Source organism: Oreochromis aureus, linkage group 12, assembly GCF_013358895.1.
Source record: "Oreochromis aureus strain Israel breed Guangdong linkage group 12, ZZ_aureus, whole genome shotgun sequence".
NCBI classification, from domain to species: domain Eukaryota; kingdom Metazoa; phylum Chordata; class Actinopteri; order Cichliformes; family Cichlidae; genus Oreochromis; species Oreochromis aureus.
Window position 1 is genome coordinate 18,941,731 of NC_052953.1, and position 24,259 is coordinate 18,965,989.

The following is a 24,259-nucleotide window of genomic DNA, read 5'->3' on the forward strand; positions in this document are numbered from 1 at the left end:
TAGACATTGCACTTGTTTAGTTACCTGTAGAGTAACAATGCTCTATTGGCCTGATGCCTTTAACAAATACTACAAACTGCACAAAATATATATATATAATATATAACATGTCGTTGATGTCATGATGCACACACTTCCTGCACATGTCCATCTCTAGATTATGACCAGTGGCTCTCACGGGCTCATACATCTCCTTAAAAAACCCACCAATTTTAACAGAGATCCACGTCTGAGGCCTTGTCAGCTGATTTAGACTCAATTTGGGCCAGTGTCTTAGTCTGGGAAGGGGGCTCCATAGTTAAGAGGATTACCCAGAATTCCCCAACAAGGTGCTCCCTCTCTCCATGCCAACTCTTTTCATCCATCCGTCCATCTATCGTCCCTTCTTTCACTCCCTCCTTCTCCCATCTCCCAGTGTGTGGTTATCTTTGTCTGTGCTCCTCTTTCCAACCCTGTGAAGAAGACCATATTGTCCGCCACACTGTTTTCTATCCATTCATCTCCCCCCCCCCCCCTCACAAATTTAAACTCCATCTCATTTAGCGGCTATTCCCAGAATTATTTCATTACTAGCCCCAGCAAGTTTTTTTAGATTTACAAACGCTTGGCAGCTTAAGTTCTTCGTGCACATACATGAGTGCTGCACTGATATCAGGAGGACTGGGGGGGGGGGGGGTGTCAGAGTTCACATTAGGCAACCAAAAGTGTGTTGCTATCGCTCCCATGGGAGCGGCTTTCAGCTGACCCCCAAACCAGGAAGTGAAGTAAAAACTTGTCTATGAGGTGTCAAAGTCCAGTGAGCCTTCCTGTATTGAGATGGAAATTAGGGCGAATGGTGGGGGTTGGAAGCGACACTCCACCACTCCACTCCACAGGAAAATTCCTATGGGGGTGGTATGGAAAGGGGGGGGTCCACACATTAGTTCCCGTCAAAGAGAGGGGATAAACGAGGCCATTAAGGCCTGCTCTCTAGGGTGTATAGTGGGTGGGCAGGCTGGATAAGGTGGAGGGGTGGAGGTTCAATAGCTGTTGACTGGGCTACCCCACAACAACCTGTCAGAATGCCCCCTCTGTTCCATGCTGTCTTCATGTCGGCCGCTGACAAGTGCAGGCTTGAACTGCCCACGTAGTTCAGTCGTATGTGTGAGGTCCACATTTGTGTGCCTTCTCTCTTTTGTTAAAAGAAAACAAAACAAAAAAAGTACTATGCTAAAAAAAAATTTAAACATTTCCTAAAACCACATTTGGACAAAGCTAACAGATAAATTCATGTTTACCAATAAAATGACAGAACATAAAAAGAAAGAGGCACATCTGAAGCCAGTGTCTGTGCGGGTATGTTGTTCTTCACCAGATGGATCCAGGAGTTAGTTTACACCATGTTAAGCAATGGCACCTGCTTTTGGCCTGATGCGGCTGATCTAATCGATACTGGAGGGCCTTGAACAGTGGAATTATGTACAGTATGGGGAATTAAAGAGAAAAAGAAAAAACAAAAACAGCTTGAGCAGCCCCGTTTAATAGGAGCAGCCTGGAAAGAACATGTTACTATATAAAATGGTGTTTGGCTCACACGCCAGGGACTTTTGAGTGAAATCTTACACAGCGAGAGCGAGAGAGAGAGAGAGAAATACTAGAAGTCACTTCCAAGCTCATAAACCAAACAGCACCGCTAGCCGTCACTGGGGTGCCAAAACGACCAAGCACATGAGACTTCAGTGGAAACAGGGTGAAGAGGCACCTGTTGTGCCATCCTTGCAGCTGGTCTACTTTCTTTGTTCCTTAAAGCTTCTCCTTTCCTGCTCTGATTCAGAGTTGAAAGAACCCGAGTTGGCTCAGGTTTGGACTTCAGACTTTGAGGTTTAATCGCGCAACTTTGCCGCCTTGGAAGAGACATATTAAGCCCACTTTTAAGAGTTGAAGAAAACACAGAGAGACACAAATTAGAGACAACTTTGACCGGATCAATAAGCAGTAAGACACATACCTGTCCCATGTTTCTATAGCCGTATTTTTCCGCTATCCGGTCAGCCACCTCGGGTCCCCCGGCTATCCTGACTGCCCAATGGTTGGTGTAAATCCGAGCTTTGCACGGCGGGGACGCAAAGCCGAGGTAGAGCGCCAGGACGCATAGCAAGCCTCTTCTCCAAGCGGCGTTGTGGACCATCTTCCCCCTACTTTTAAACAGACTCTTCTCCTCCTCCTCCTCAGCCGACCAGGCAAACAACCAAACTTCTCTTCTCGCCGAGAGAGGCTCTCATAGAAACACAAATATCCCGGCAAAAGCACTGAGAGAGAGAGAGAAAGAGAGAGAGAGGAAAGGGGAAGGAAAGGAGGTCCGAGGGGGAAAAATACACCTTATCTTCAAACCTCTCTTTTCCACATGGGAGAGTTGGAAGTTTCGTGCGTCTTCTCTCTATTCCCCCTCTCTCTCTCTCTTTCTCTCTCTCTCTTTTTCCACGGTGGATAGAGAGGAAGTGTGAGTGTGTGCGCGCTGTGCGTCTTTTGCGCGCAAAGTTCGCGTACGTGTGCGCGCGCAGAGCTCCTCAAAGCTGATTTCTGCTTCTCCACGAACAACTCGGATGTTGCTCGTTCAGCTCATCGGGCTTTCATGTGGCGAAATGGCTACAGCGCCTCCCCACAAATAACTAGCTGACACTCTGGAGAGTAGAAACAACTCAAGCCGCGGGGTTTCCCTGCCGAGCTCCGCTGGGTCTTAAAGACACTCTTCTTGGATCCGCCGCCGCTGCCCGCCTGTCTGCCAGACGCAGATCAGCCGCAGGGAGGGGTCAAACCGGGGGCTCCAAGGGATTCCTCCAACAGCCCCCTCACCCTTACTCAATACCCACTCAAAATTAAGAATTAATTATCTCAAAGTCGAGTGGAAATGATAGAAATCGAACTTTTTTTTTAATTACTTTTGATTTTGTCATCAATTGACTGACAAAAGACACTGTGACTGCAAAGAGTGAACATATCCGCTGATGTGTACCTTAGGGTAATTTTCCATTTTCCTAACTGGTGGAGCAAGTACCCCGGGGGGTATTTCTGCAGTAGCCTGGGGGTTAAGTAGACAAATAGGTCAATTAGTAGTTAAAAAACCCCCAAAAGAACCTTATTTAACTAAGGTAGCCTGAGCAGAAAAGGTAACAGTTATCTAAAAAGAATGCTTTAGGGGAAGGAAGACAAAAGAAATGGATACATTATTTAAAATATTATTAATTGTTAAATATATTATCAAAAAACAAGTATCTTACAAAATGTTTTTGATGTATATATTGTTAATATAATATATAAATATAGAACTATATAGATATATTTTTTAAGTAATTAGGAAGTGTGCTGCTTAAAGTAGGCATAGGTTTAAATGTATTTGCTAAAGAACAGTTTAAATAGGCAGCCAACATAACTGGATCCAATATTTTAAAATATCAATATTGGAGATATGGGAAATGGCTAAAATAGCTCACTTAAAGTATGAATAATATACACTTTTTGCAAGTATAGGAATTTAAAGCGAATAGTTTGAATATATATGTGTACAGTACTGTGCAAATGTCTTGAGCCGCACCTCATTTCTTGATATTTATATATTTATTTATATTTTATAAGAGTAGTGGATGAATGGCTATGACTGACTGTTTGAAAGTAGGTCAGATCCTCTTTTAAATCTGTTCAAATAAACACATTTGAACTTGAAACATCTGAGTTTCTGGAGTCCCTGTGACAGTGCTGGGGATGATAATGATACAGAACTGACCCCTAAAGTGATTAGTATTATCAGCAGATTACCTTTTATGTCTGTTTTCTTGATTTTGGGATTCGTGTGGTTGTTAATCCCCCCCAGAAAACACAGACAAACCTATAAAGGTAGAAAGAAACATGTTGAGATTCTTCACTGGACCTGGTGTGACAATCTACACTTTTGATATTCTGCAAATTCATTTAAAAACACACAGGAGTGTGCACTTTACATCTGGTGACCCCGATGGGAGTGCTGTTTTCTAACCATCGACCGTTTCGCAAGCTTTCCCTGACTGACAGATATTTATATGTTTGCCCGTGTATCACATTTCAAAGCTGTGGTGTTTTTCCCTTACTTTTCACCCTGAAAAGTTCACCAGTTAACAAGATCGTTATACTTTGGATGCTGCTCGTTTTTCCCGCACCTTGAAATTTGCTTTTGAATGCATGCTTTGTCAGTCTCTCTGGGCAATATTGACACAGACATGCCAACGTAAAGTTGAGCAAACTATGACCTTCACCTCAGCCATCATCCAATGAGAAACAACCACAGATGTGTAAATATTATTTATCCAGAAAGAAAATATTCTTCTTATTTACAGAAGACACCTAATCCCTCTTTTAGTTTGGTCAGTTTGATGATTCTTTACGTCATGATTAATGATTTGCCGTGCAGATCGTTTCGAAAATATCTTAGGTTAGTTTGCTTGAGTTGGGTTTGCCTTCGGCTACATCTTTGGACGTGAGCTCGACTGTCGCTTTGCTGTATGTCGGGGTTATGTGGCTTCCTCCAATACTGGTTTAATGCACATTTCCTTCTAAATCAGTGAAGCTCTAGATGTCATGCCCCCCAGATCACAGCCCAGGTCAAAGCCGAGTGAACGCTGTCATTGTGAAATGTGTTCAGAATTGAGCTTTTCATTCAAGGTCCTTGCTGATTGATGGGTTTTTGTTTTGCAGCAGTTTCCTGGTGACGTCTCTGTTCGCACTGAAAACTCTGTTCTGCGTGGTACACAAGTAAAAATCAGCATAATTGCACTAATTACAGCCAATTGTATTGCTGAATGGACCCCGCTGCCACGTCTCACAACAAGCGGGAGGACAAGAACATCTCACGCCCGCTCAGATGGAGACGAAAGCGAGTTAAAAAAGCAGATCCACTGATCGCACTCCATTCAGCTGGGTGAGAAAAGAACAGGAGACAAGATACAGCAGAAATTGATTTGGGCATCAAAATTGAGCACCCAGGTCACGAGACAGCCTTGAGCACCGGGGCCCCCTGGTTTCCATTCAGGTCTTAGCTGTCGCGATATCCTGGGTGACAGCTTCACAGCTCCCAGAGTCTTCACCAGGGAGAGGACCGAGTGAATCCCAACAAAACATCTTTGTCGACATCTGAGAGCGGAGCGGTCACACGAGTGTCAACAAACACTCCGAGGGGCATTCCTGTGTGCATTCCTGTGCCTCTTCAGTGGAATAACAGAGTGAATCGCGTGTTTGAGGCCAAACACAACTTCGGGGCGGGGGGGGGGACTCCACAATACAGTACAATGGAAGGCCTCAACAGGAAACTGCAGCCAACAAGCTTCATTCAACGAGGACACAGCTAATTTGTTCATTCAGCATTGAGCCCATCACTTCTACAGGGGAGCATCCCACGTGATTTTTCTTCCATCAGCACAGGCATGTTATCAGATGTGAGCTTGTCATGTAGATGCGTCCAAATTGCTTTCTAATGTCTCCACATCCTGTCATTGCTTTGCACTCCTTTTCTCTCCAGATGTTCCGTTTTTTTGTTCTTTACTTTCCTTCACGTACATTTATGTCCCTTTGGTTATTTCCCATGGCTCCTTGGCCTATTACGTATTGGTATCTCTCTGGGCGGATGTCCAGGGAGCTGAGGCTAGCCATGCAACTTCACTTTGACCTTTGACCTTGTTGTTTTAGGCTCCTGCACTTAGGCCACAATAGCACCTGCCACTCACCAACTTTCTCTCCTCGCTGTCCTGAATTTTATCCTCCCATATAACCATCATTCTCCTCTTCTCTTCACCCTTTCCTTTGTCCAACACATTCCAGGGTTATATAGGCTCCTCCGGGTGTTCACACACACTCTCTACATTCACTCGAGACAATGAATGTAGGGGGGAGACAGAGAGCAGCATAGCTAAAACTTTGAAGGTCCGAATCTATGAATGTTGTCACCACCAGTTTTATGTGTACTTATCAGGCAAAACTGACTCAAATTATCTGCAAAAACAAAAAAGTGTTTGTTTTTTTAGGTTTGATCACCTCACATTTAGGCACGCTCATGCAGCATCACACGTATGATCTGTGTACACTGATCTGCCTCGATATTAAAACCAGCTTCATGAAGGCCCCACTCTTTGTGCCGCTCAAACAGGCCTGAACCAGCTGTGTATGGATGTAGGACCTCTGGAAGCAGGAAGCTGGCAGAAGAGCCTCCGTGAATCAGTCTTGTTCCAGTATATCCCACAGACTGGGATCAGAGACATTTAGGGGCCCTTTCATCACCTTGATACTTTGTCACGTTACACGAGCTGAGCTGTTTTTTCAGTGTCACGGGGCACTTTGAACTTTTGAGGAACAGCATGCCGCTGCCATGTGGAGCATGTCAGGTTGATATACCGATAAAGACCGAGTGTTTACCAGAAAAATAGCGCATTGTAACAAAATGGTCAATTTGACCATTGTCAGTGGTTTTCACCAGCACATTCAGTCTGAATATTTTGATTTTCATAAGAGGATTTAATTGATATGTTCCTGTAACAGTGAACCACCCAGTCTGGGCTCCTGGGTCAAAAGTCTGTGTATGGCATGGAATTAATACCCACATAGGGCATAGTTATATACTGCCACCAGGTGGTGACTGATAAAGTTACACACATTGCAACTGAACCCATCACCATTTCTAACCATGCTTTCCCTTTTCAGAAACAGAATTACACTTCCTCACTTTGATTGTTTCATATGCTATACCATTCAAACATCACTCAAAAAAAGGTGCAGAACCATTGTTGGGACTAACCTTGATTTATCAGTTTGAAAATGAAATGTCTCATAAAACTATGAAGGCCTCAAGGGCCCCGAGTGACATCATAGTTCACCTTCAAAAATATCTCGTTCTCTCTACGTGATGGTACTGTGCTGAACGTGCACAAGACTAACAAAGTCACCGTGCATCAATGCACCGTGCTGCACAAATTTAGCCACTTGAAATAAAAGGCCCTGTCATAGAACAAGGATGAGATTAATACACTTAAACGTGCATCAGTTTAATCAGCATTCTTCTGAGCTTTGATTAACATCACAAACTTGGTATTTTATGGGAAAAGGAAAAAGAGCGCTATGATGGATTCACTGTAATCAGAGCCACCTGTGTCTTGCTCAAGCTGGGCCACCATATGGCCAACTGGCTTAAAAGACTATTGCAGAGAACAGTTACACTGACCAGATTACAGAAAATGCTAAACTTGCGTGTCAGGGACCTACTCTGCTCAGAATCTCATGTAAGTTTACAAATGGAAAGAAAATATTTTTTGTTGGACTTGAACGGAGGATGATTTTATCATTAAACATTGTAGCGTACAGGTATAAATTAGATCAAAACAGATCAGCAGTAGTTCTGGTACTTAGAACTGAACCACAGCAGATGGCTCTGGAGGTTCAATTTGGCCCAGATTTTACGCCGCATGCCTTCTTAATGGAATCTAATTTATCTGAGCTTGGGTCCGCCTGAGAAAGAGTTTGTGTCTTAGTCTTGAACCAGAGTCTAACCACTACACCATGGAGCCATCTTCATTAACAGTCATTCACTGTCAGTGGGCGGCACAAAGAACAAGAGCAGATTATTTGACAATAGTGACCAAATATGCCCTGCATCTGTCTTTGAAAGGAAGCTGGAGAAAATATGCAATCTCCACACAGAAAGCCTGCAGTCTGCAGGTGGATTGAGACCTGGAGCTTCTCACTGTGAGGCAACAGTGCACGCCTCTGTGCTGCCAAAAACGACCACTTATGACTGGTAACTTTTGTGTTTTAAGGCCTTTATGTACTCTTAAGTTAAAAAAATATTTAGCTGTTTGCCTACACATTTATTCAAGATTTATGTAGTGCAATAGACACTCATCCGAAACAAATTTGGGCAGGCCTAAAGAAATCCCAGTAAATGCAAGTAAATATGTTAAGACACTGAAAATGAGTCTGAAGACATGGGTCAGTCTAGAAAAACCCACTTGATTAACTTGTGTAAATGCACATATAAAACAAGGAGTCAGTTTCCAACTGCTCAGAACTTTATTTCGAGAAAATGAGGGTTAAAATTAAATTAAAATATAAAATTTAGATGGGCAGGTCTTTCTTTAAAGAAAGTGACCCCGGGAGAGTAGGCAGCTCTCCAGAGGAGAGGGAGAGAAGAAAGGGAAAAGACAGGAAGCTACAAAATGAAGCTCAGAGGGACGAGCCCGGCCATTCAGGAAGTCATGTATAAAAAGAAAAAAAGAGGAGACAGATGCAGTTAGTTATTATAAACCCCACCCCCATCTGAAGTGTCCTCAAATGCAATCAGTGCTATAGCTCTCTCCTTTTCCTTTTTCTGGTTTCTTCCAGGAAGTTTTGGATCGTTTTTCTTCTTCACTCACTCTCTCACTAACATCTCATTTTGTCTCAATGTAACATCTTTTCCTGCAGTTTTGAAAAAAGTAAACAAAAAGTCCTTCAAAAATAAAATGCAGCAACCACATTTTATGTTCTACTATTACATATACAGTATATATATATATATTTATATATAAATACATAAATATCTTACATGTACAACCAATTTTGAAAAGGGGGGGAAGAGAGAACCCAAAAGACTTAAGAGGACTTGGAGGTGGGGGGAGCAGGGCAACGAAGCCCATGGTTGCTCATTGTGAGGGTAGTGTGTTTGTTTTTCTGTTTTAGCTTTACACACGCAGCCTTTCAGGGAGACGAGGAGAAAAACCCCCAAAACAAACAAACAAACAAAAAAAAAAAAAAACATATGGAAGCATTCCTCAGTTTGCCCAGTATGCAGAGCTGCTATAGCTGGACTTGCTGCCTTGGGTTTTCTGCTGCATGCTGCTGGACTGACTGCGCTGACCAGGACCGCCCTATGAAGAAAAAGCAGTCCATTCAGTGGATGTATTTAGTGTGTGTAATTTCAAAGTGCTTATATTATTCATTTTAGTCAGCCCTATTCTATTGAACTTATCATACAAGAGGGTGTAGATTCAAAATATACAACAACAGTGGAGAAAACCAGGAATAATCAGGAAGAGCTTTTCAGTGATGAACGATCGTGACAGGCCAAATAAAATTCTTAAAACTGCAGTAACACAAGTGCAGAATTTAATCAGATGTACACGGTGAATACTTTTATTTAATTAGCATGAATATTTTTTAGTAAGGGTACAGCAGCTTTTTTAATAGATGATAAACCAAAAGCAAAAACAAAACGAAAACTCATTTTAATTTTGTTTTCTGCGAACTAAAACTAATACCTCCAAGTTTAATGTATAAAAATATTTTTCACTGGTTGTTGAGGGTTACCTGTCCGTCCTGTGTGAGGTGATGGTGCAGCAGCTGGGAGTGGGGCTGTTGGTGAGGAGGCAGAATGTGCAGGAAAGGTGCAGGGGCGTAGCCAGGTGCACCGCCAGGGTTCAGGGGCCCCGTTCCTCCTAGTGCTGAAGGCAGGCTGAAGGGAGGTGGTGTCCCTGTGTGGAAGCCCTGCTTGTCAAATGACTACAAAGAAGAACAAACAAAACAAACAAACAAAAAACGAGGACAAAAGATTAATTTATGTCTGGCAAAAATGATCTAATCCATAATCTTTCCATTCACTATTCTTCTGAAATCAACCAGTTCTTCATCCAAGCTTTATTTTAAAAATTGACATTCAAACTGAAATGCTCACGTTTCTACATTTTCATTTTACAAGCAGAATCATTTAAAGAGGACCAAACTGAGGTTGTTTATGTTAATATTATATGTAGCCAAAGTTTCTACTAAACAGATAAGTATATGGACTAAGCCATCAACTAAGTCAGAAGTTCAGACTTCAAGCTGCTCTATATGCAAAGTCGCATGCAAACTCACAACCATAAGCTAAGAGCAGTCACACGTTGTTAGCATGTGGCTGTTAGTGAGTTCTTCAATGAGTGAGGAAGCTAAAGTACACTACAGGGGAACCGTATCAAAGAGTTCAAGACAACAAACCTAACGAGACATTTCAATCAATTTCACCAAGCCAACAGTTTAAAGAAGCTAACAAAGTTAAAGTGGCTTAAGTCAAAGCTATGCAGAACTCTGAGCCAAACACAAGCCAGCAGCCTCAGTATGAGCAAAGGATAAAAACAGTCATATAGTGGGCTTTAAAATAGGGTGGCGAGTGGATGAACTGAGGAAATGAACTTAAGACGGTGTAATATACATGAACAGTCGCAAATGTGAATCAGACAGCTCTTCCAATTGAAGAAAGAATTGTCAGAAAGACATCACCGAGCTCTTACTGGTTATAATCCATTACCTTTACACCTTAGTATTTTTCCTGTCTATAAATAGAAATGTTGGCATCCATTAATGAGGTTTTAACTTCCCCCCAGTTGGAAACTTTTGGACAAATAACATACTTTTACCAGTTAACTTTGCACCACACATTAAATTAATAAAACGTCTCTTAAAAAACGTCATACAAACACATTGTTTTAGATATATACAAACAGATCATGCTTAGACGTGTAGACCACACACACACACACCTGTGTTTTGCTGTAGATTGAACCTCCCATGTCCGGTACTCCACCACTAGTACCTGAACCTGACAATCCTGGTGCTGGAAAGAAATGAAAGAGAGGGAGAAGGAAAGAGAGAAAAAGAAAATGTTGGGATTTCAGAGGGAAAGGAGGACAAAAACAGAAAAAGCAACAAGAAATGGGTTCAGTTCAGTGGGAATGCATAAAAACAAAACAAAACAAACAAAAACCAGCAGCTGTGTCACTTCAATGCTGATAAGCATATCTTCTAAACTAAATGCCAGTTTCCACTGTTAGTAGGACACAGGCCAGCCAGGAGGAAGAAGCATAGTAAGTGAGGAGGAGCAGAGGCAAGTTTCTCACTTCCGCGGCCCCCTTTGGCATGTACCCAGCCATTTGCACATGAAAGTACAATCACATGCTTGCATATACACACCTTTCTCCAGGACACTCTCGACTGTAGAATCATCTGCAATTGTGAGTACACCCGTTTTTCCTCACTGGAAAACGCCCACTAACTGTGTGTGTGTGTTGTTAGAGTGTGCACCATGTGTCGTGCATGTACCTTTCCCTGGACCGCTGCCTGTTGACTTGGCCTGTGACTGGGCAGTGCTTCCGTACCCTGCCTTACTGTATTCCCCACCGTGGGCTTGAGACAGGTCATCAAAGGCTGAAGGGGGAGCAGGAAGAGTATAGAAGAGGAGAGGAGGCAGAGCAAAGCAGAGGAGGGAGGGAGAGAGGATGAGGAGCAGATTTTGTGAAGGAGGAGGATGGGAAGGAAAAAGAGGGGGGAGGGGGCAGGAGAGAGAGAGGCAGTAAGGTAACCTGACTGAAATGGCAGCTGTCTATACTGAGCTGTGTCCAACTTTAGCAGGGGGTTTGAGCTATGCATGCAGCACAAGCAGAAAAACCCAAACAAAAACAAAACAGGCCCAACTCTACACGCACATGCAGCATATGGTGTACATGTGTAAAGGTTTGGCAATTCAGTTCACTTTCCCCTCCCACTACAGACACCTTCATTTAGTCTGACGTCTATTTTTACACTTGAGCCTCAAAACACACAAAAATAACTTTCCAGAAAGCCCACAATAATGCCAGCTTTTAAGCTAATTAAGCTTCTCAGCTACATATTGTGTTGCTGAGTTATCAGTTTAGTTTACTAATGTATTACAACTACTATTATAATAATAGAATTCTAACCAACCAGACAAAAACCCTGTTTAGTCCAGGTCTTACCCGTGCCGTATGCATGCTGTCCATAACTTGGCTGATGCTGTTGGTGGTACTGATTGGAGGGGTTGGCCAGGCCCATTGCTGGCTGCTTGGCTGAGGCAGGAGGCATAAAGACAGTGGGGGCATACTGGAAAGCTGAGGGAACTCCAGGCATACCAGCATAATATGGCAGACCTGTGCAAATGGTTAATAGTGTAAAACCCTTCAAATGACTGACATCAATGTGATTAAACATGATTTTTTTTTTCCCTTACCAGTGTATCCATAGCCAGGAGGCAGAGGGGGGTTGAGGAAGGCCTGGTTCTGTGTCTGCTGACCCTGGCTCTGACCCTGCCCCTGTCCTTGTGTGCCTGCCTGCTGTGTCTGCTGGGGCTGTGACTGCACCCCAGCTGTAGACAGGGTGGTTGGAGGAGCTGGAGATGAAGAGTCATTCCTGCCAAACTTTGTTGCTTCACCTGGGCAGAATCAGAAGAGACGGAAGGAAAGGTAAGACAAAAGTGGAAATGAACCCTAAAGCCTCGTTTCTACTCTGTAACAGGTACTCCAGCTTTCCACCGTACACAATTCCCATCAGTAAAAACAGAGTTCTTAGATGACCACCCTTTAGGCAACAAATACACCAGAATTTCAGGATATTGTAGGGCTGGTGTTCTTAGCAAATGTCCTTCATCAAGGCCATAACAAAGATTCAAAACGCTGCTGAGAAAAAACTAAGACGGTGCCCCCCAAAAAAACATTAAGTGCAGGCAACAGAAAATTTCAGTCCAATGTGATCTAAAACAGAACTAAATCTAAGTGCTTAACCAAAGTCATCAAGTCAAAATGATCGAGTGCAAAGAAGAATAAAATTTGATCTACCTGAATATGGATTATTAGCAAGTCCATCTCTACCAGGCATAGCAGTCGTAGCACCAGGGAATGTTACACCATAGTAGTCCTGTCCAAAAAGAGGAAAATAAATAATAATTTAAAAAGACAAACAGCATTAAAAAAGGATGAGGATTTCCCCCATCACTAAATCATAGATAACTGCTTTGTAACATGAGAAATAACATTTAACTTAACCTTTCTTTATCCGTTAATGTAAAGAAAAAAATGCAATAATAAGCACGACTGCTAATTCCAAACAGTATGAAAGCAATAACCACTGCAACAGACTCACCAAAGGAAGACGCGACTGCAGCATTTGCAACTCATCATATCCATATATCTGCTGTTAAAATTAGGACAATGGTTATTTAGCAGCACTGTCAGAGTCTCTAATAAACATCGCTTATGCCTACAAAGCCTTTTATCTTTACCGGCTGCTTATGACTGTATTCAGTACATGATCAAAACCTTCCCAAATGACTAAAAACCTCTATAGAATAAGGAGAAAATTCAATCCCTCTGTTCAATTTCTGCACTTCTAGAAAAACCTGCATTTGTTTTTCCTCTTTTTTTAAGAAGAAAACCAATTAACTATCTATTTTTAGCATCCATATTAAGTCTCTCCTTTCCCTTAAAAATTAATGGGATCAAGATTAATACAACCAAGTAAATATATGATAAAGTTAAATAGTTACCGGATATGCAGGGAGCAATCCACCAGGGCCCATGATGTACTGGTTGGTCAGGAGAGGTGGGACTCCTTGGGCCAAGTTGGGAGGAGCTTTACCTGGAGCAGACACCACATAGGACATGTTATGCACTGAATGAACATAACCATTTATAGATAAGTACAGTCTCAGTTAAGTGTCCAAAATAGCCAGATTAGAATCATAATTCATAATAAATGCTAAAAAAAGAAAAGAAAAAAAATGGAGTATGACATTTCAAAATATTTTAGTTTTAACGTCCATCCTGGTGTTATGGTAGTCATGATCATACCGGAGGTGGTGGTGAGCAGGGGTGCTGTGCGGCTGCCGGCAGCTGAGAGTGTGGTGTTCGTGCCATTTGGAATTAGTCCCGGTGCTCCAGATGGATGCAGACCATTGGTGGCAGAACTACTGACAACGGGGGGAGCTGAAGGATTGGGATTAACAACCTGGCTGGACGATGACGAAGAAAAGGCATGGATGTTTCCGCTGCTACTCTCCTCGTTACTTGTCTGAAAGAATAAAAGCAGAGAACGCTTTTTGTTTGTTTGTTTGTTTGTTTGTTTGTTTGTAAGCTCCGGAGCTTAATTAAAATTTTGGATTAAAATAAAATTATAAAATCCAAACATACTAAGCATCTGTTTACCGTCAGGGAGGAAGTCGTAGAGAGGGTCGACCCAGATGAGTGCGTACTGCTTGTGTGACTACAAAGAGAATAAAGCGAGTCTGTCAGCCTGCTGAAATTTGATAAATCTGCAAAAGCACTTCAAATTGGATGTGTGATCAGGAAGCAGGGAGATTCAGTGAAAAATATGTCCACATTAAATGATTTGGATATGTGCTTGTAAGCATCATCATCTCCCTGCAAAAACATCAAAGTGCAGCCGAGCCGCTCCTTACCTGCTGAGCGATGAGATGGATGTTGAGTGGGAAGCTGTAACTGCAGGAGAAGGGATGTGGTGGCCAGGGCTGCTGTCACTTGTCATAATAGGAGACTCAGTTTTCACTGTCCTAGATGATGCTGTGCCTGGTTTAAAATAGAAAGATTAATCTGGGTCAAAATTTGATTTATTTATCTTTAAAAAAAAAAAAAAAAAAAAAAGTTACTGTATGAGAAGGAAAAGAATAGAACAGAATCAGGGTGAAAAAGAAAATAAGGAGATGGGGTGGCTATAAAAACATGATTTATCAAACCACAACTTTCGCTAAGATGCATCTTTCTATTTCCTCCTCAGCATTAAGCAATCAGTGTTCATTATACCAGACTTTATTGGCCATGTGAGTGCATTTTTACATTACTGACAATAGTACTTACCGTCTTGTGTGCTCTGCGTCTTCATACCAGTGTAACCATTCTAAGAGAGAAAACGTTTAAAGACTTGGTTTCATCATTCAGCTTTCAGGCAAATAACATTTAAGTAGTTGCCAAAATCTTTATTCTGTTTGAGACCTGAGAAAAAAAGGTTTATGCTCACCGTCAGAGGCCCACCAGGAGCCGATGGGACATCTTTGCTCTGTGAGAATCCGAGATGAGGGGGCAGGGACCTCGGGACGCTGCTCTCCACCCGGCTGACTGTGGTTGGGGCTGAAGAGGAGGGTGGCGCAGCAGCACTGGGGAGACCAAGGGAGGGTGAGGGCGTGGCACTAGGTAACCCCAAAGAGGGTGAAGGGAAGTTGGGGTCCGTTACAGAAGATAAGCTGTTCATGTGTTCACTGTTTAAAGGACAAATAGAGATTTGGTGTTGGGGGAATACATATATATACACACACACACACACACACACACACACACACGTGTGTGTATGTGGTATGTGTGTGTGTGTGTGTATATATATATACACACACACACACACACACACACACATATACACATACACACGTGTGTGTGTGTGTGTGTGTGTGTGTGTGTGTGTGTGTGTGTGTGTGTGTGTGTGTGTGTGTGTGTGTGTGTGTGTGTGTGTGTGTGTGTGTGTGTGTGTGTGTATATATATATATACACACACACACACACACATATCTCTCTCTCTCTCTACACAAAAATATATAAATAACATTAAATAAATGTAAGCAAAGTTGCAACGGGTTCCTGATGGAGTCATGAAAAGGCTAAATTAAAAAAAAAAAAAAAAAAAAAAACTGGTTCAATTAAACATCAAGAACTTTCTTTGGACAACAAGACTTTTCTGAATCTGAGGTTTAACATTTTGTTAAAACCAAGTTTCCTGAATGTTTGTAGGGCTCTGGGCTACACTGCAAAACAAAAAGAGTTGTGGTGATTTTATTCCCTGGAATTTAAAGTGTTGCGAATCACCCGGTTTGCCAGTATTATATCCACAACATGGGGAATTTAAAAAACAAAACAAAACAAAAAACCCCACACATAACAAATACCTCACATAAACCAACATGCTTGCATGACAAACACATACCTCACAGCTCCTGGCTTAGAGAACAGGCTATTCTGAGGCGGCTGTGTGGGAATAGCAGTAGGAACTGGCATGGCTGTTGGGGCCTGAACAGGCGTGTGTTCCCTGGCCAGCTCAGTTGGTACCATATCTGATGTTCCACTGCTAGCCTCAGACCCAAAGTCTAGAGCTCCAAACTGAACATTAAGACCAGACACATCTGCCGATCCCGGCATCTCCACTGCTGACGATGGAATCTAAGATGACAAAAGGGTGAGTTATCAGAACTGATCTAATTTTTGGATTTGGGGTAGGTTTCTGTTCCTAATTACAGAAAAAGAGACTGAAAACATTTATTTTACCAACATTTTGTCAGTGTTCAATCTGACTTAAAACAGTCCCATTTAAAAAAAAAAAAAGTAACTGAAGGTCAGGACACAATGTGATGCTGATCTGAGCATAAGCACCAGCTGCTGCTGCTCACGCAAGAGCAGATGTAGTAAAAGGTGAGCACGACCTTATGCTTGCAGCTTAGCGGTGGCTACTGTCCAAACAGTAACCAGAGAGGTGTGAAAAGTCATTATTTGTAGCAACAAAGCCAACAAAAGAACACATAAATAGGTGAATATTCAGGTCTACTGCTACTTCAAGACTACCAGATAAACAAGCACCGGGAGGAGTCAAGTATGAGCAGTCTATTCTTTAAAAAAATATAGTCTGCATACCTGTGTGTGTAGTAAGGGGAGCATAAGGCTGTGGAAACTACCTCATTAAGTCTGCTCATATAACTGGCAGACCTGCCTTGTAAACCCCATAAGAGGAGATAAATTACTGACTTTCAGTTTCTATCCCCTCTTAGAATGAATACAGCTCTTTTGTCATTTCTCGTTTACATTTTCTGACACATAAAAAGGTTCAAAGTCTAAATATCAAAGAGCCTTACTTTTGAGGGAGGAGCTGCTCTGCGTCTCTGTGTCTTTATTTGGCGCTGAGGAGGCTCTGTGGTCAAAGGCTCCATGCCTGGCAACTTCACTCCTGGAGAAGCGCTGTCTCTTACAGGAGGGACAGAGGACTCATGACCTGAATTAAAATAAAAGCACCATGACTATTCACAATGTCATTATAGTCACAACAACAATGGCACGGTATAGCAATAAAGCCATTTACTAACTCGACTTCCTGTTATCTATCTTTTTTGTAGAGGCACTACATATTTTAATGTCTCTCTACAATATATGTGGAAACAGCCTACAATCACACTTTTAGTGGTACAGGATAGTTCTATTTTGCAGTCCTACCTGGTGGTGTGGGGGCCTGTGGAGCATGTGCCTGGACAAGGCCCAAAGGCTCTGTGGTGGGAAGGATTGTGGACTGCTGTTGCCTTTGAGCCAGCTGGCTGAGCACCACTGATGGCTCTGGCTGAAGCTTCATCTCCGCTGAAGACAAAGGGAGACAAATATACATTCATTAACATGACTACAATACTGAAGTTCACCATACCTCTGGGCTTTACTCCCTTCTTTAACAAATGCTTCCAAACCTAATAACATCTTCCTGTTTTGGATTCCTAACTACTCTGAGATAAACTTACAGTGTTGGGCAGTAACAGAGCCATTCTCCAGTCTTTGAGCCTTGTTGTCTGCAGAGGGAGAGGGGGCAGGAGCAGGAGCTTGCATTGGAGACTGCCCTTGGTCTTTGGAAATGCTGCTATTGCTGGTGGTGGCCAACATCTGACTGGTTCTTTGACCAAGCCGAGGCCCATTCAGCTGCTCTGATGTCCGGATGTCAGGGGCAGGTGCCTGCTTGGATGCATTCAGGGACCCAAAACCAGAACCTAGGACTGAGGACTGACAGGGAGACAGAAGAAAAAGGTGATGAGGATATATCTAAATCTATATTGTATTAAAGTCTATAAATCTATAGAGTATAGCTATGAATACCAGTGCAGCGTGTGCGTAGGTGGTACTGCCAGAAGCAGCATGGGCATAGCTGTTGGCTGTGGCATGTGCGTAGCTGTGTGTTGCAGTGCGTCCATTGTGATGTGAATTGGTAAACACCAGGCTTTGGCCTAAATCCTCAGCTGCAGGGCCATCGACTATCGCCCCCAAATCGGAGTCCACAGAACTCCCTACACCCACTCCAGCCTTAGGAAGTATGCCAGCCAGGTCCACACTGGGGACATGCAGGAAACAAGAGAGCACACAGAAAGTGGAGTGAAGAGTGGAAGTAGAAAGTTTTGGAAGGAGGAAAGAAGGAATAACAGTGTTGATTAAATAAAATGCCATTCTCCAAAATTAAACAATTTCTATGTATTCTTTCAAGGTGCCAATGACTTATGAAGGGCTTACTTGTTTCCAGGTGTGATGTGATTTTTTGGGGCAGAAGAGGCAGTGAATACTTTGGTCTCAGATAACTGCGTGAAAGATGAAGATATTAGTACAGCATTCAAAAACCTCCCAGAGCCACAACAAGTCACCCTTTAACAACAGCACTTAGTTAACTGACATCATTAGACAGCAACACTAGACTTTAAGCACAAAAGCGCACATTTAAAGCACTGCTACTAAATAGAATTAAAGTCTGTAATACACTTTCACTGAAAAGCAGTGCCTTACATCTTCATTCCAGTCTTCTGAACTCCAGTCTTCTGGGTTGCCTCCCCATGTCCCTATTTAAAACAGAAGCATAGCCAAATTAGTGTTTTTGTAATTTCTTGTGGCAATTCTGAAATAGTCCAAAACTAGACATTTGCTCAAATGTAGAAAGTGGACACTAAAAAGTATATATTGCAAGAAAAATCAGTGTATGCCTGACTATTTTCTTTACCAGCTTCCTCAGCAGCTTCGTTGCCATCTCCTTCCCATGCCTCCTGGCGAGCTCCAGCGTTAGCAGAGTAGTCGGCAGGATTGAAGGTTCTGGAGAGAAAAAAAGAAGCAGCAGTGTGAAAAAGCAAAAACAAAAAAAAAAAAACAAAAAAAGAAAGAGCGAATTGGAAGACATCTGTTTTTACTGATAACGGTAGGCAGAACAAATTTTCAATCAAGGAGATTCAGAAACATATTTTTCCACACACACTTGTTTTTAAGATATGTGCTTGTAATCAACATCATCACCTCCTTATGTAAAACTTTTACATGATGCATATTCTTACCCCATTCCCTGTGAAGAGAACCTGTTACCAACAGCTGCTCTTCCTCTGCCACGAACCCCTGCAACTGAAAATACAGCAAAACAACCAGATGAACAACGCAGACCGAGCCACTTGAGTCTAAATTCCTCATTAAGCATTTTTAAGAATATCAAACCTTGGGACAAACAATTGTCGGTGACTAAGTTTTCCATTAGTGCATTGAAAAGAAATATGATTAGCAATAGATTCACTACATTTTCATGTTAGGGCATGTGCACACCTCTGCAATCTAAAAACAATTTTTGTGGGGAGTGGTTACAGTGATCCATCATCAACTCAAAACAGGTTGGGGTGTTTCTGTCTGTTGACTTCATTTTAAGATTATAGCTTCATTAAAATTTGTATGTGAATTTAACAGAGTATGTTTGTGGGTGAAAGGTGACTCAGTGAAGACAGGAGGAAGAATTGTCAGCCATTTTATACACTTTTTAAAAAGATAACGAATGAGCTAAGCCATAATTAAAAATCACTGCAGACATGGACAGCTGGAGACAGGTGGCTAAGTAGTCATTCTCATTACAGCTCTTTTAAATCCACTGCCTGGTGGGCATGCATAGTTGCATTGTAAAGTAAATTCTCCTCAGATGAGTCTGTGCGGTCACAAGAAACACGCAGACCCTCACACTCACTGATTATGAAGTTTACATCACTCGACTCTGAACAAACCCTGGTGGAGTTGCAGATACAGAAAGTATCATCAAGGCTGTAGCAGAACTACTAAAAGACAAGGAAATGTTCCAACTTAATGCTCTTAAATCAGCTGATAACCATCCACTTACAGCCACCATTTCCTGTAGGCTAAATCATTTATTGCACGTAAATGAGGCTCTGTTGCCGGTGTACTACTTTCTCTTTCGCTTTATGGTTGCCGGGGGAGGAAATAAACTCCTCGCTGTGCATCTTTGGCCCTGTTCCATTTTTGCATTTCAGTGACTGTATGCATTATGTAGATTCCAATGTAAATTCTGCTACTTTCAAACTTAACCATTCTACAAAAACAAACTTCCCATCAAACGCCCATTCAAGCAAGCACATGGAGTTGGTGGACTTAAATTTTGAAGCACAACAGACAAATACGATGCCGGCCACATCAGGGAACATGAACTACACTTAGCATTCTTTTCACGTCACCTTATAATCCAACTCTGCATTTGGATAGGTTTAATAAATCTGACATGTGTTACTCTCCAATGCTTACCTCTACCGCGTCCCCTGCGTCCACGGTCTCCTCCTCTCTCACCAGGAGCCACGTCAAATCCATTCTCCTCTGACCGACCTGAAATTCAACAAAAAAAAATGATGAGGAAAATAATTATGACTTTTCCATCATCTTAACACTGGGCCAAAATAATGACATTATCCTCGATGTGAAAGATGAAGTTTTTAGCAAGGGCAAACGACGTGTCTTTTTCTTACCCTCACGTCCTCGGCTGATGCCTCTGCCCCTTCTGGTGGACCCTCCACGCCCACGACTGGCCTCCCTCTCTCCCTTCTTCTCCCTGCTCTCCTTAATCTCTGAAGGTCCTCCTTCTTTCCCAAGGCTGCGCTTCTTTCCTACAGTCTCCCAAGAGGTCTGAGAGTTGAACAGAAAATCATGATGGTGCTACAAAAATGCATTTGTACTTCTACTTTTGCATCATGATTTAGTCTCTCCCAAAACAGCAAGTAATAACCAAATCATATGTAAAAAGCGAGCACAACACATGTTTTGGTGATGGAGCATACTTACTGTGTCAGAGGTGCTCTCCAGCAGGAAATTGATGGCTCTGTTTACATCTTCATTGCAGTCATGGAGGGCTACCATACACTCATCTTGAGTCTTTCCAGTGACCTCAATCAGCTGTGACAGTCACAACATAGAAAAAAAGAAAGAAAACAAACACAGTTAAGTTTTAATTCCAGGAAAATGTATCCTGGTGACCCAGAAGATAATTTCTCTATGCACAAAATATGAACAAACATTACCTGTTTGACTTTGTCTTCAAAATCAGCATCGTTTTTGTCATAAATCACTTGGGCTAAACGAATCTGTTCTGCTGTGGCCTGGCAAACAAACAGAGCTTAATAAGAATCAAGAACATAAGCTAGCTTCTACCACCATCTGAATAGTACATTTAAATGTTTTTAAAAGCATTTGGTTCGTTTATATATTTTAATAAAAAGTGGGTTAAAATCATTTAAAAGTGAAAAATTACATTTAAGACTAAGAGATGCAATGTTTTATTTAAGTTAAAAGACTATTTTGCTTATTAATGGAACTTCTTAAGCCTGGACATAACTCTGTATTTCCAATGACAAACACCCACCTGTATCTGTTTCTGTTGCTGTGTTGTTTGTGTGGTGGTTGGCAGCGTTTTGTCCCGAGTACCCCGGGCTTGATTGCTGACCAGTGAAGTCATCATATACAGTATATACAAAACAATGTATGTACAAAATAGAAAAATCTGAAAGACAAAGGAAACAGAAGCAAAGGTGAAACGAAAGACAGATAGTATGGCATCATTACCCCTTAGTAAGAAAACAATAATAAATAATTGTGCAGTAAATAGAATTTGAAACTCAATGTCAATGATGCATCTGAATATTTGGTTCTTGCACTATTGGATATCTCTATGGCCTGCAACACATCTGTTTATGGTATCCTGAATGAGAGACTTAGAACTTGGGTGGACATCTCTTTCTTGCTCTGGACCTTTTCAGATGCTTTTGCTAATTTTCGGTCCTCTTCTGCTGCTTTATCTTGGGGCATACCACCAGGTTCCATCCTAGGGCCCAACTTGTTTGCCTTGTATATGCTGCCACTTGGAAAGATCCTAGTTAACCTTGGACTACATCCATATTATAAAGAACAGGATGGCAGCTGATTATCTGTCTATTAATACACAAAAAAACTGAAGTTTTTATTCGTGCCCCTTTGCTCCTAAGGTAAGTAAAACTCTTGGACATCTTCAGTTCTCCCAGCTTTCATATACCTGGGTGTTACTTTTGCTTTACTTAGTTTTTGCTTTTGCTTTAAATGCTGGATTTTATCTTGTAATATAAAGCACGTTGTCACTTTTTGCTCTTGAAAATCGCAATGTAAGTAAACTTTCCTTACTTACAGTGCGGATACTGTACACTTAATATAAACAGACCGACTCACTAGTATACCATGTAAGACTATAACCCCCATCTGTCGCTCCCTACATCCCCGTTTAAATTTAGCCAGCCCAGAGGGGCCTGTTGGGTGTCAGCTTACAGCCCTGCCTTAGTCTCCCACACAAAAACAGTCAGTGCATCGCTATATTTTAATACTGGTATTAACATCTTTTATATATATCAAAAATGTGCATAAAAGATAGGCAACAACAACAGAAACACAGGCTTTTTAAAAAGGTGAAAAACAAAAGCACAAACAGAGCCTGAGTAGTATCGAACAAAGCAACTGGCTGTAGCTAATAATACAACCAAGTGACAATTTGTCAGGCAGCGTGGGTTCTTAAATAAAATCCACAGGAAAGCGTTATCTGACAAAGCATTTGGGTGCGTCGTACATATACAGATAGCAGTGTTGATTTTTTTGCCTTAATTATACGTATTAAATATCAGAGTCACTCTTATTTGTGTGATAAACTCGACAGAAGCATGAACCACAGAGGCTAACGTTTATGTTAGGTCAAACTAGCTCACGATAGCAGCAGCCCGGCTAACTGCTAGTCTTTGTTCCGTGTGCGAGTAACACGCAAATTTCTTCGTTAAACTACCAAAGGCCCTGTGTAGAGTATCAGTATCCTAACCTGTCTGCCAATACGTCTATTCTATGTACAGTCCGTCTGGGGTAGCAACCAAAAAATAAACAAACGTGACAAGCGCTGCCATGCTCCCCTTTGTGTAGCCCAACGAGCTAACGTTAGTCACTTCATGGGAGATGTGGCTAACGTTAGCAACAAGCTAACAACTGAAACTAAAACGAGCTGCGTGGTTCGTTGACATTTCTAACTGTCTGTGTCCCTTAATATATTTATAGGCACATAATTCAGGGAGAAAAGTTATTAAGATAGGTTTGGGCAGTAATCAGGAGACAGAGACAGGCGGCATGCCGACTGCCCGGCGTGCGAACGGCCCGTCCGCATACAAAGCAGCACGGATACAACGCAGTTAGTTAGACGACTAATCGCCAAATAAGACGAATAATGTTTTTGAACAGGCCCATCGACTTCGTTAAAATAAACAAAAATTACACAATATAAGACTTGAACCCTCAAAAAGACTTAATAATAATAATAAAAAAAATCAAACATAACAAATCTGAAGCTTTCGTTTACCTGCTAACACGCTTCGCTCAGCCAGCAGCAGCAGATGCTGTCACGTGACCTACCGCGCCGACACTCGGCGTTGTGAAACCGGCACAGCCAATCAAAACCCGCCAAGCCGGTCAGATGGCCAAGCACCACGCCCTTACGTACTCGTTCCTGTGTGTGAGCGCGCTTCAGCCTTACAACAGGTGGTAGTTCCATCGACTCAATTTTAATGTTTTTTTGTTTGTTTGCTTTTTACCATTTCTATGTGGAAACGGATCGTCTACCTCCATCTCACCCTATCCCTAGTATCCTTCCCTGTCACACTACCTTCTCCATGTCCTCCTTTATTACGTCCATGAATTTTCTCTGTGATCTGTTTTTTCCTTCTGGCTGGCAGCTCCATATTCAATATTCTCCATACCTCCTCTGCACATGTCCAAAACATCTGTACCTGAGCTGTACCTCTTATTTATAATCTTCTCCATCTTGGTGATGAAAATCTTATCACTGCCTCATCACTGATGGGGACGACAAGGAGTACAGAGGACTGACCCAAGACTTTGTGGACTGGTGCCAGCTGAACTACCTCCAGATCAACACCAGTAAAACCAAGGAGCTGGTGGTAGACTTCCGCAGGCACAAGCATCCTCCACTGCAACCACTGAACATCCAGGGTATGGACATTGAGACTGTGGACAGCTACAGGTACCTTGGTGTTCATCTGAACAACAAACTGGACTGGACTCATAATTCAGAAGCCCTCTACAGGAAAGGGCAGAGCAGGCTGTACCTGCTGCGGAGACTCAGGTCGTTTGGAGTGGAGGGCCCACTCCTGAAGACCTTCTATGACTCTGTGGTGGTCTCAGCCATCTTTTACGGTGTGGTCTGCTGGGGTGGCAGCATCTCTGCCAGGGACAGGAAGAGACTGAACAGGCTGATCAGAAGGGCCAGCTCTGTTCTAGGATGCCCTCTGGACCCAGTGGAGGTGGTGAGTGACAGGAGAATGGTGGCTAAGCTGTCATCCGTGTTGGAC

General features: G+C 42.3%; 2 protein-coding genes and 1 non-coding gene across 9 annotated transcripts in view; all 3 read right to left on the reverse strand.

The window, feature by feature from the left end:
- pcsk5b (proprotein convertase subtilisin/kexin type 5b) overlaps positions 1-2,687 on the reverse strand; it is an 82,047-nt gene extending 79,360 nt beyond the window's left edge. The window contains exon 1 of one of the 3 annotated variants that reach the window (XM_039620296.1): positions 1,988-2,687. In XM_039620296.1, coding sequence (XP_039476230.1) covers positions 1,988-2,167 — 180 coding nt within the window. In that variant the 5' untranslated portion in view covers positions 2,168-2,687. The remainder of the gene's footprint in view (positions 1-1,987) is intronic. The other 2 variants (XM_031755407.2, XM_031755406.2) reach the window with 2 other exon arrangements.
- Positions 2,688-8,042: 5,355 nt separating this feature from the next.
- LOC116332360 (ubiquitin-associated protein 2-like) lies at positions 8,043-23,352 on the reverse strand. 5 transcript variants are annotated; one of them, XM_039620818.1, is made up of 29 exons: positions 23,251-23,352; positions 21,253-21,390; positions 20,912-20,989; positions 20,676-20,786; positions 20,363-20,519; positions 20,145-20,222; positions 18,908-18,971; positions 18,583-18,671; positions 18,372-18,424; positions 18,105-18,169; positions 17,697-17,928; positions 17,348-17,603; positions 17,055-17,192; positions 16,700-16,836; positions 15,781-16,013; positions 14,827-14,962; positions 14,667-14,706; positions 14,252-14,378; positions 13,983-14,055; positions 13,644-13,863; positions 13,340-13,431; positions 12,937-12,987; positions 12,633-12,711; positions 12,029-12,229; positions 11,778-11,948; positions 11,104-11,208; positions 10,545-10,618; positions 9,337-9,528; positions 8,043-8,897 (listed from the first exon to the last, which is right to left on the reverse strand). In XM_039620818.1, exons 2-29 carry the CDS (start codon positions 21,346-21,348, stop codon positions 8,802-8,804), a joined length of 3,444 nt encoding a protein of 1,147 aa, XP_039476752.1. In that variant the 5' UTR covers positions 21,349-21,390; positions 23,251-23,352; the 3' UTR covers positions 8,043-8,801. The 5 variants fall into 5 exon arrangements, with proteins under 5 accessions (XP_039476752.1, XP_039476751.1, XP_031611142.1 ...); XM_039620817.1 differs by having other exon boundaries at positions 13,998-14,055; positions 14,827-15,064; XM_031755282.2 differs by having other exon boundaries at positions 10,545-10,612; positions 14,827-15,064.
- LOC116332526 lies at positions 14,141-14,218 on the reverse strand. Its single transcript, XR_004200386.1, has one exon. It is a non-coding gene; the product is annotated as a small nucleolar RNA SNORD121A (small nucleolar RNA).
- Positions 23,353-24,259: the final 907 nt, after the last annotated feature.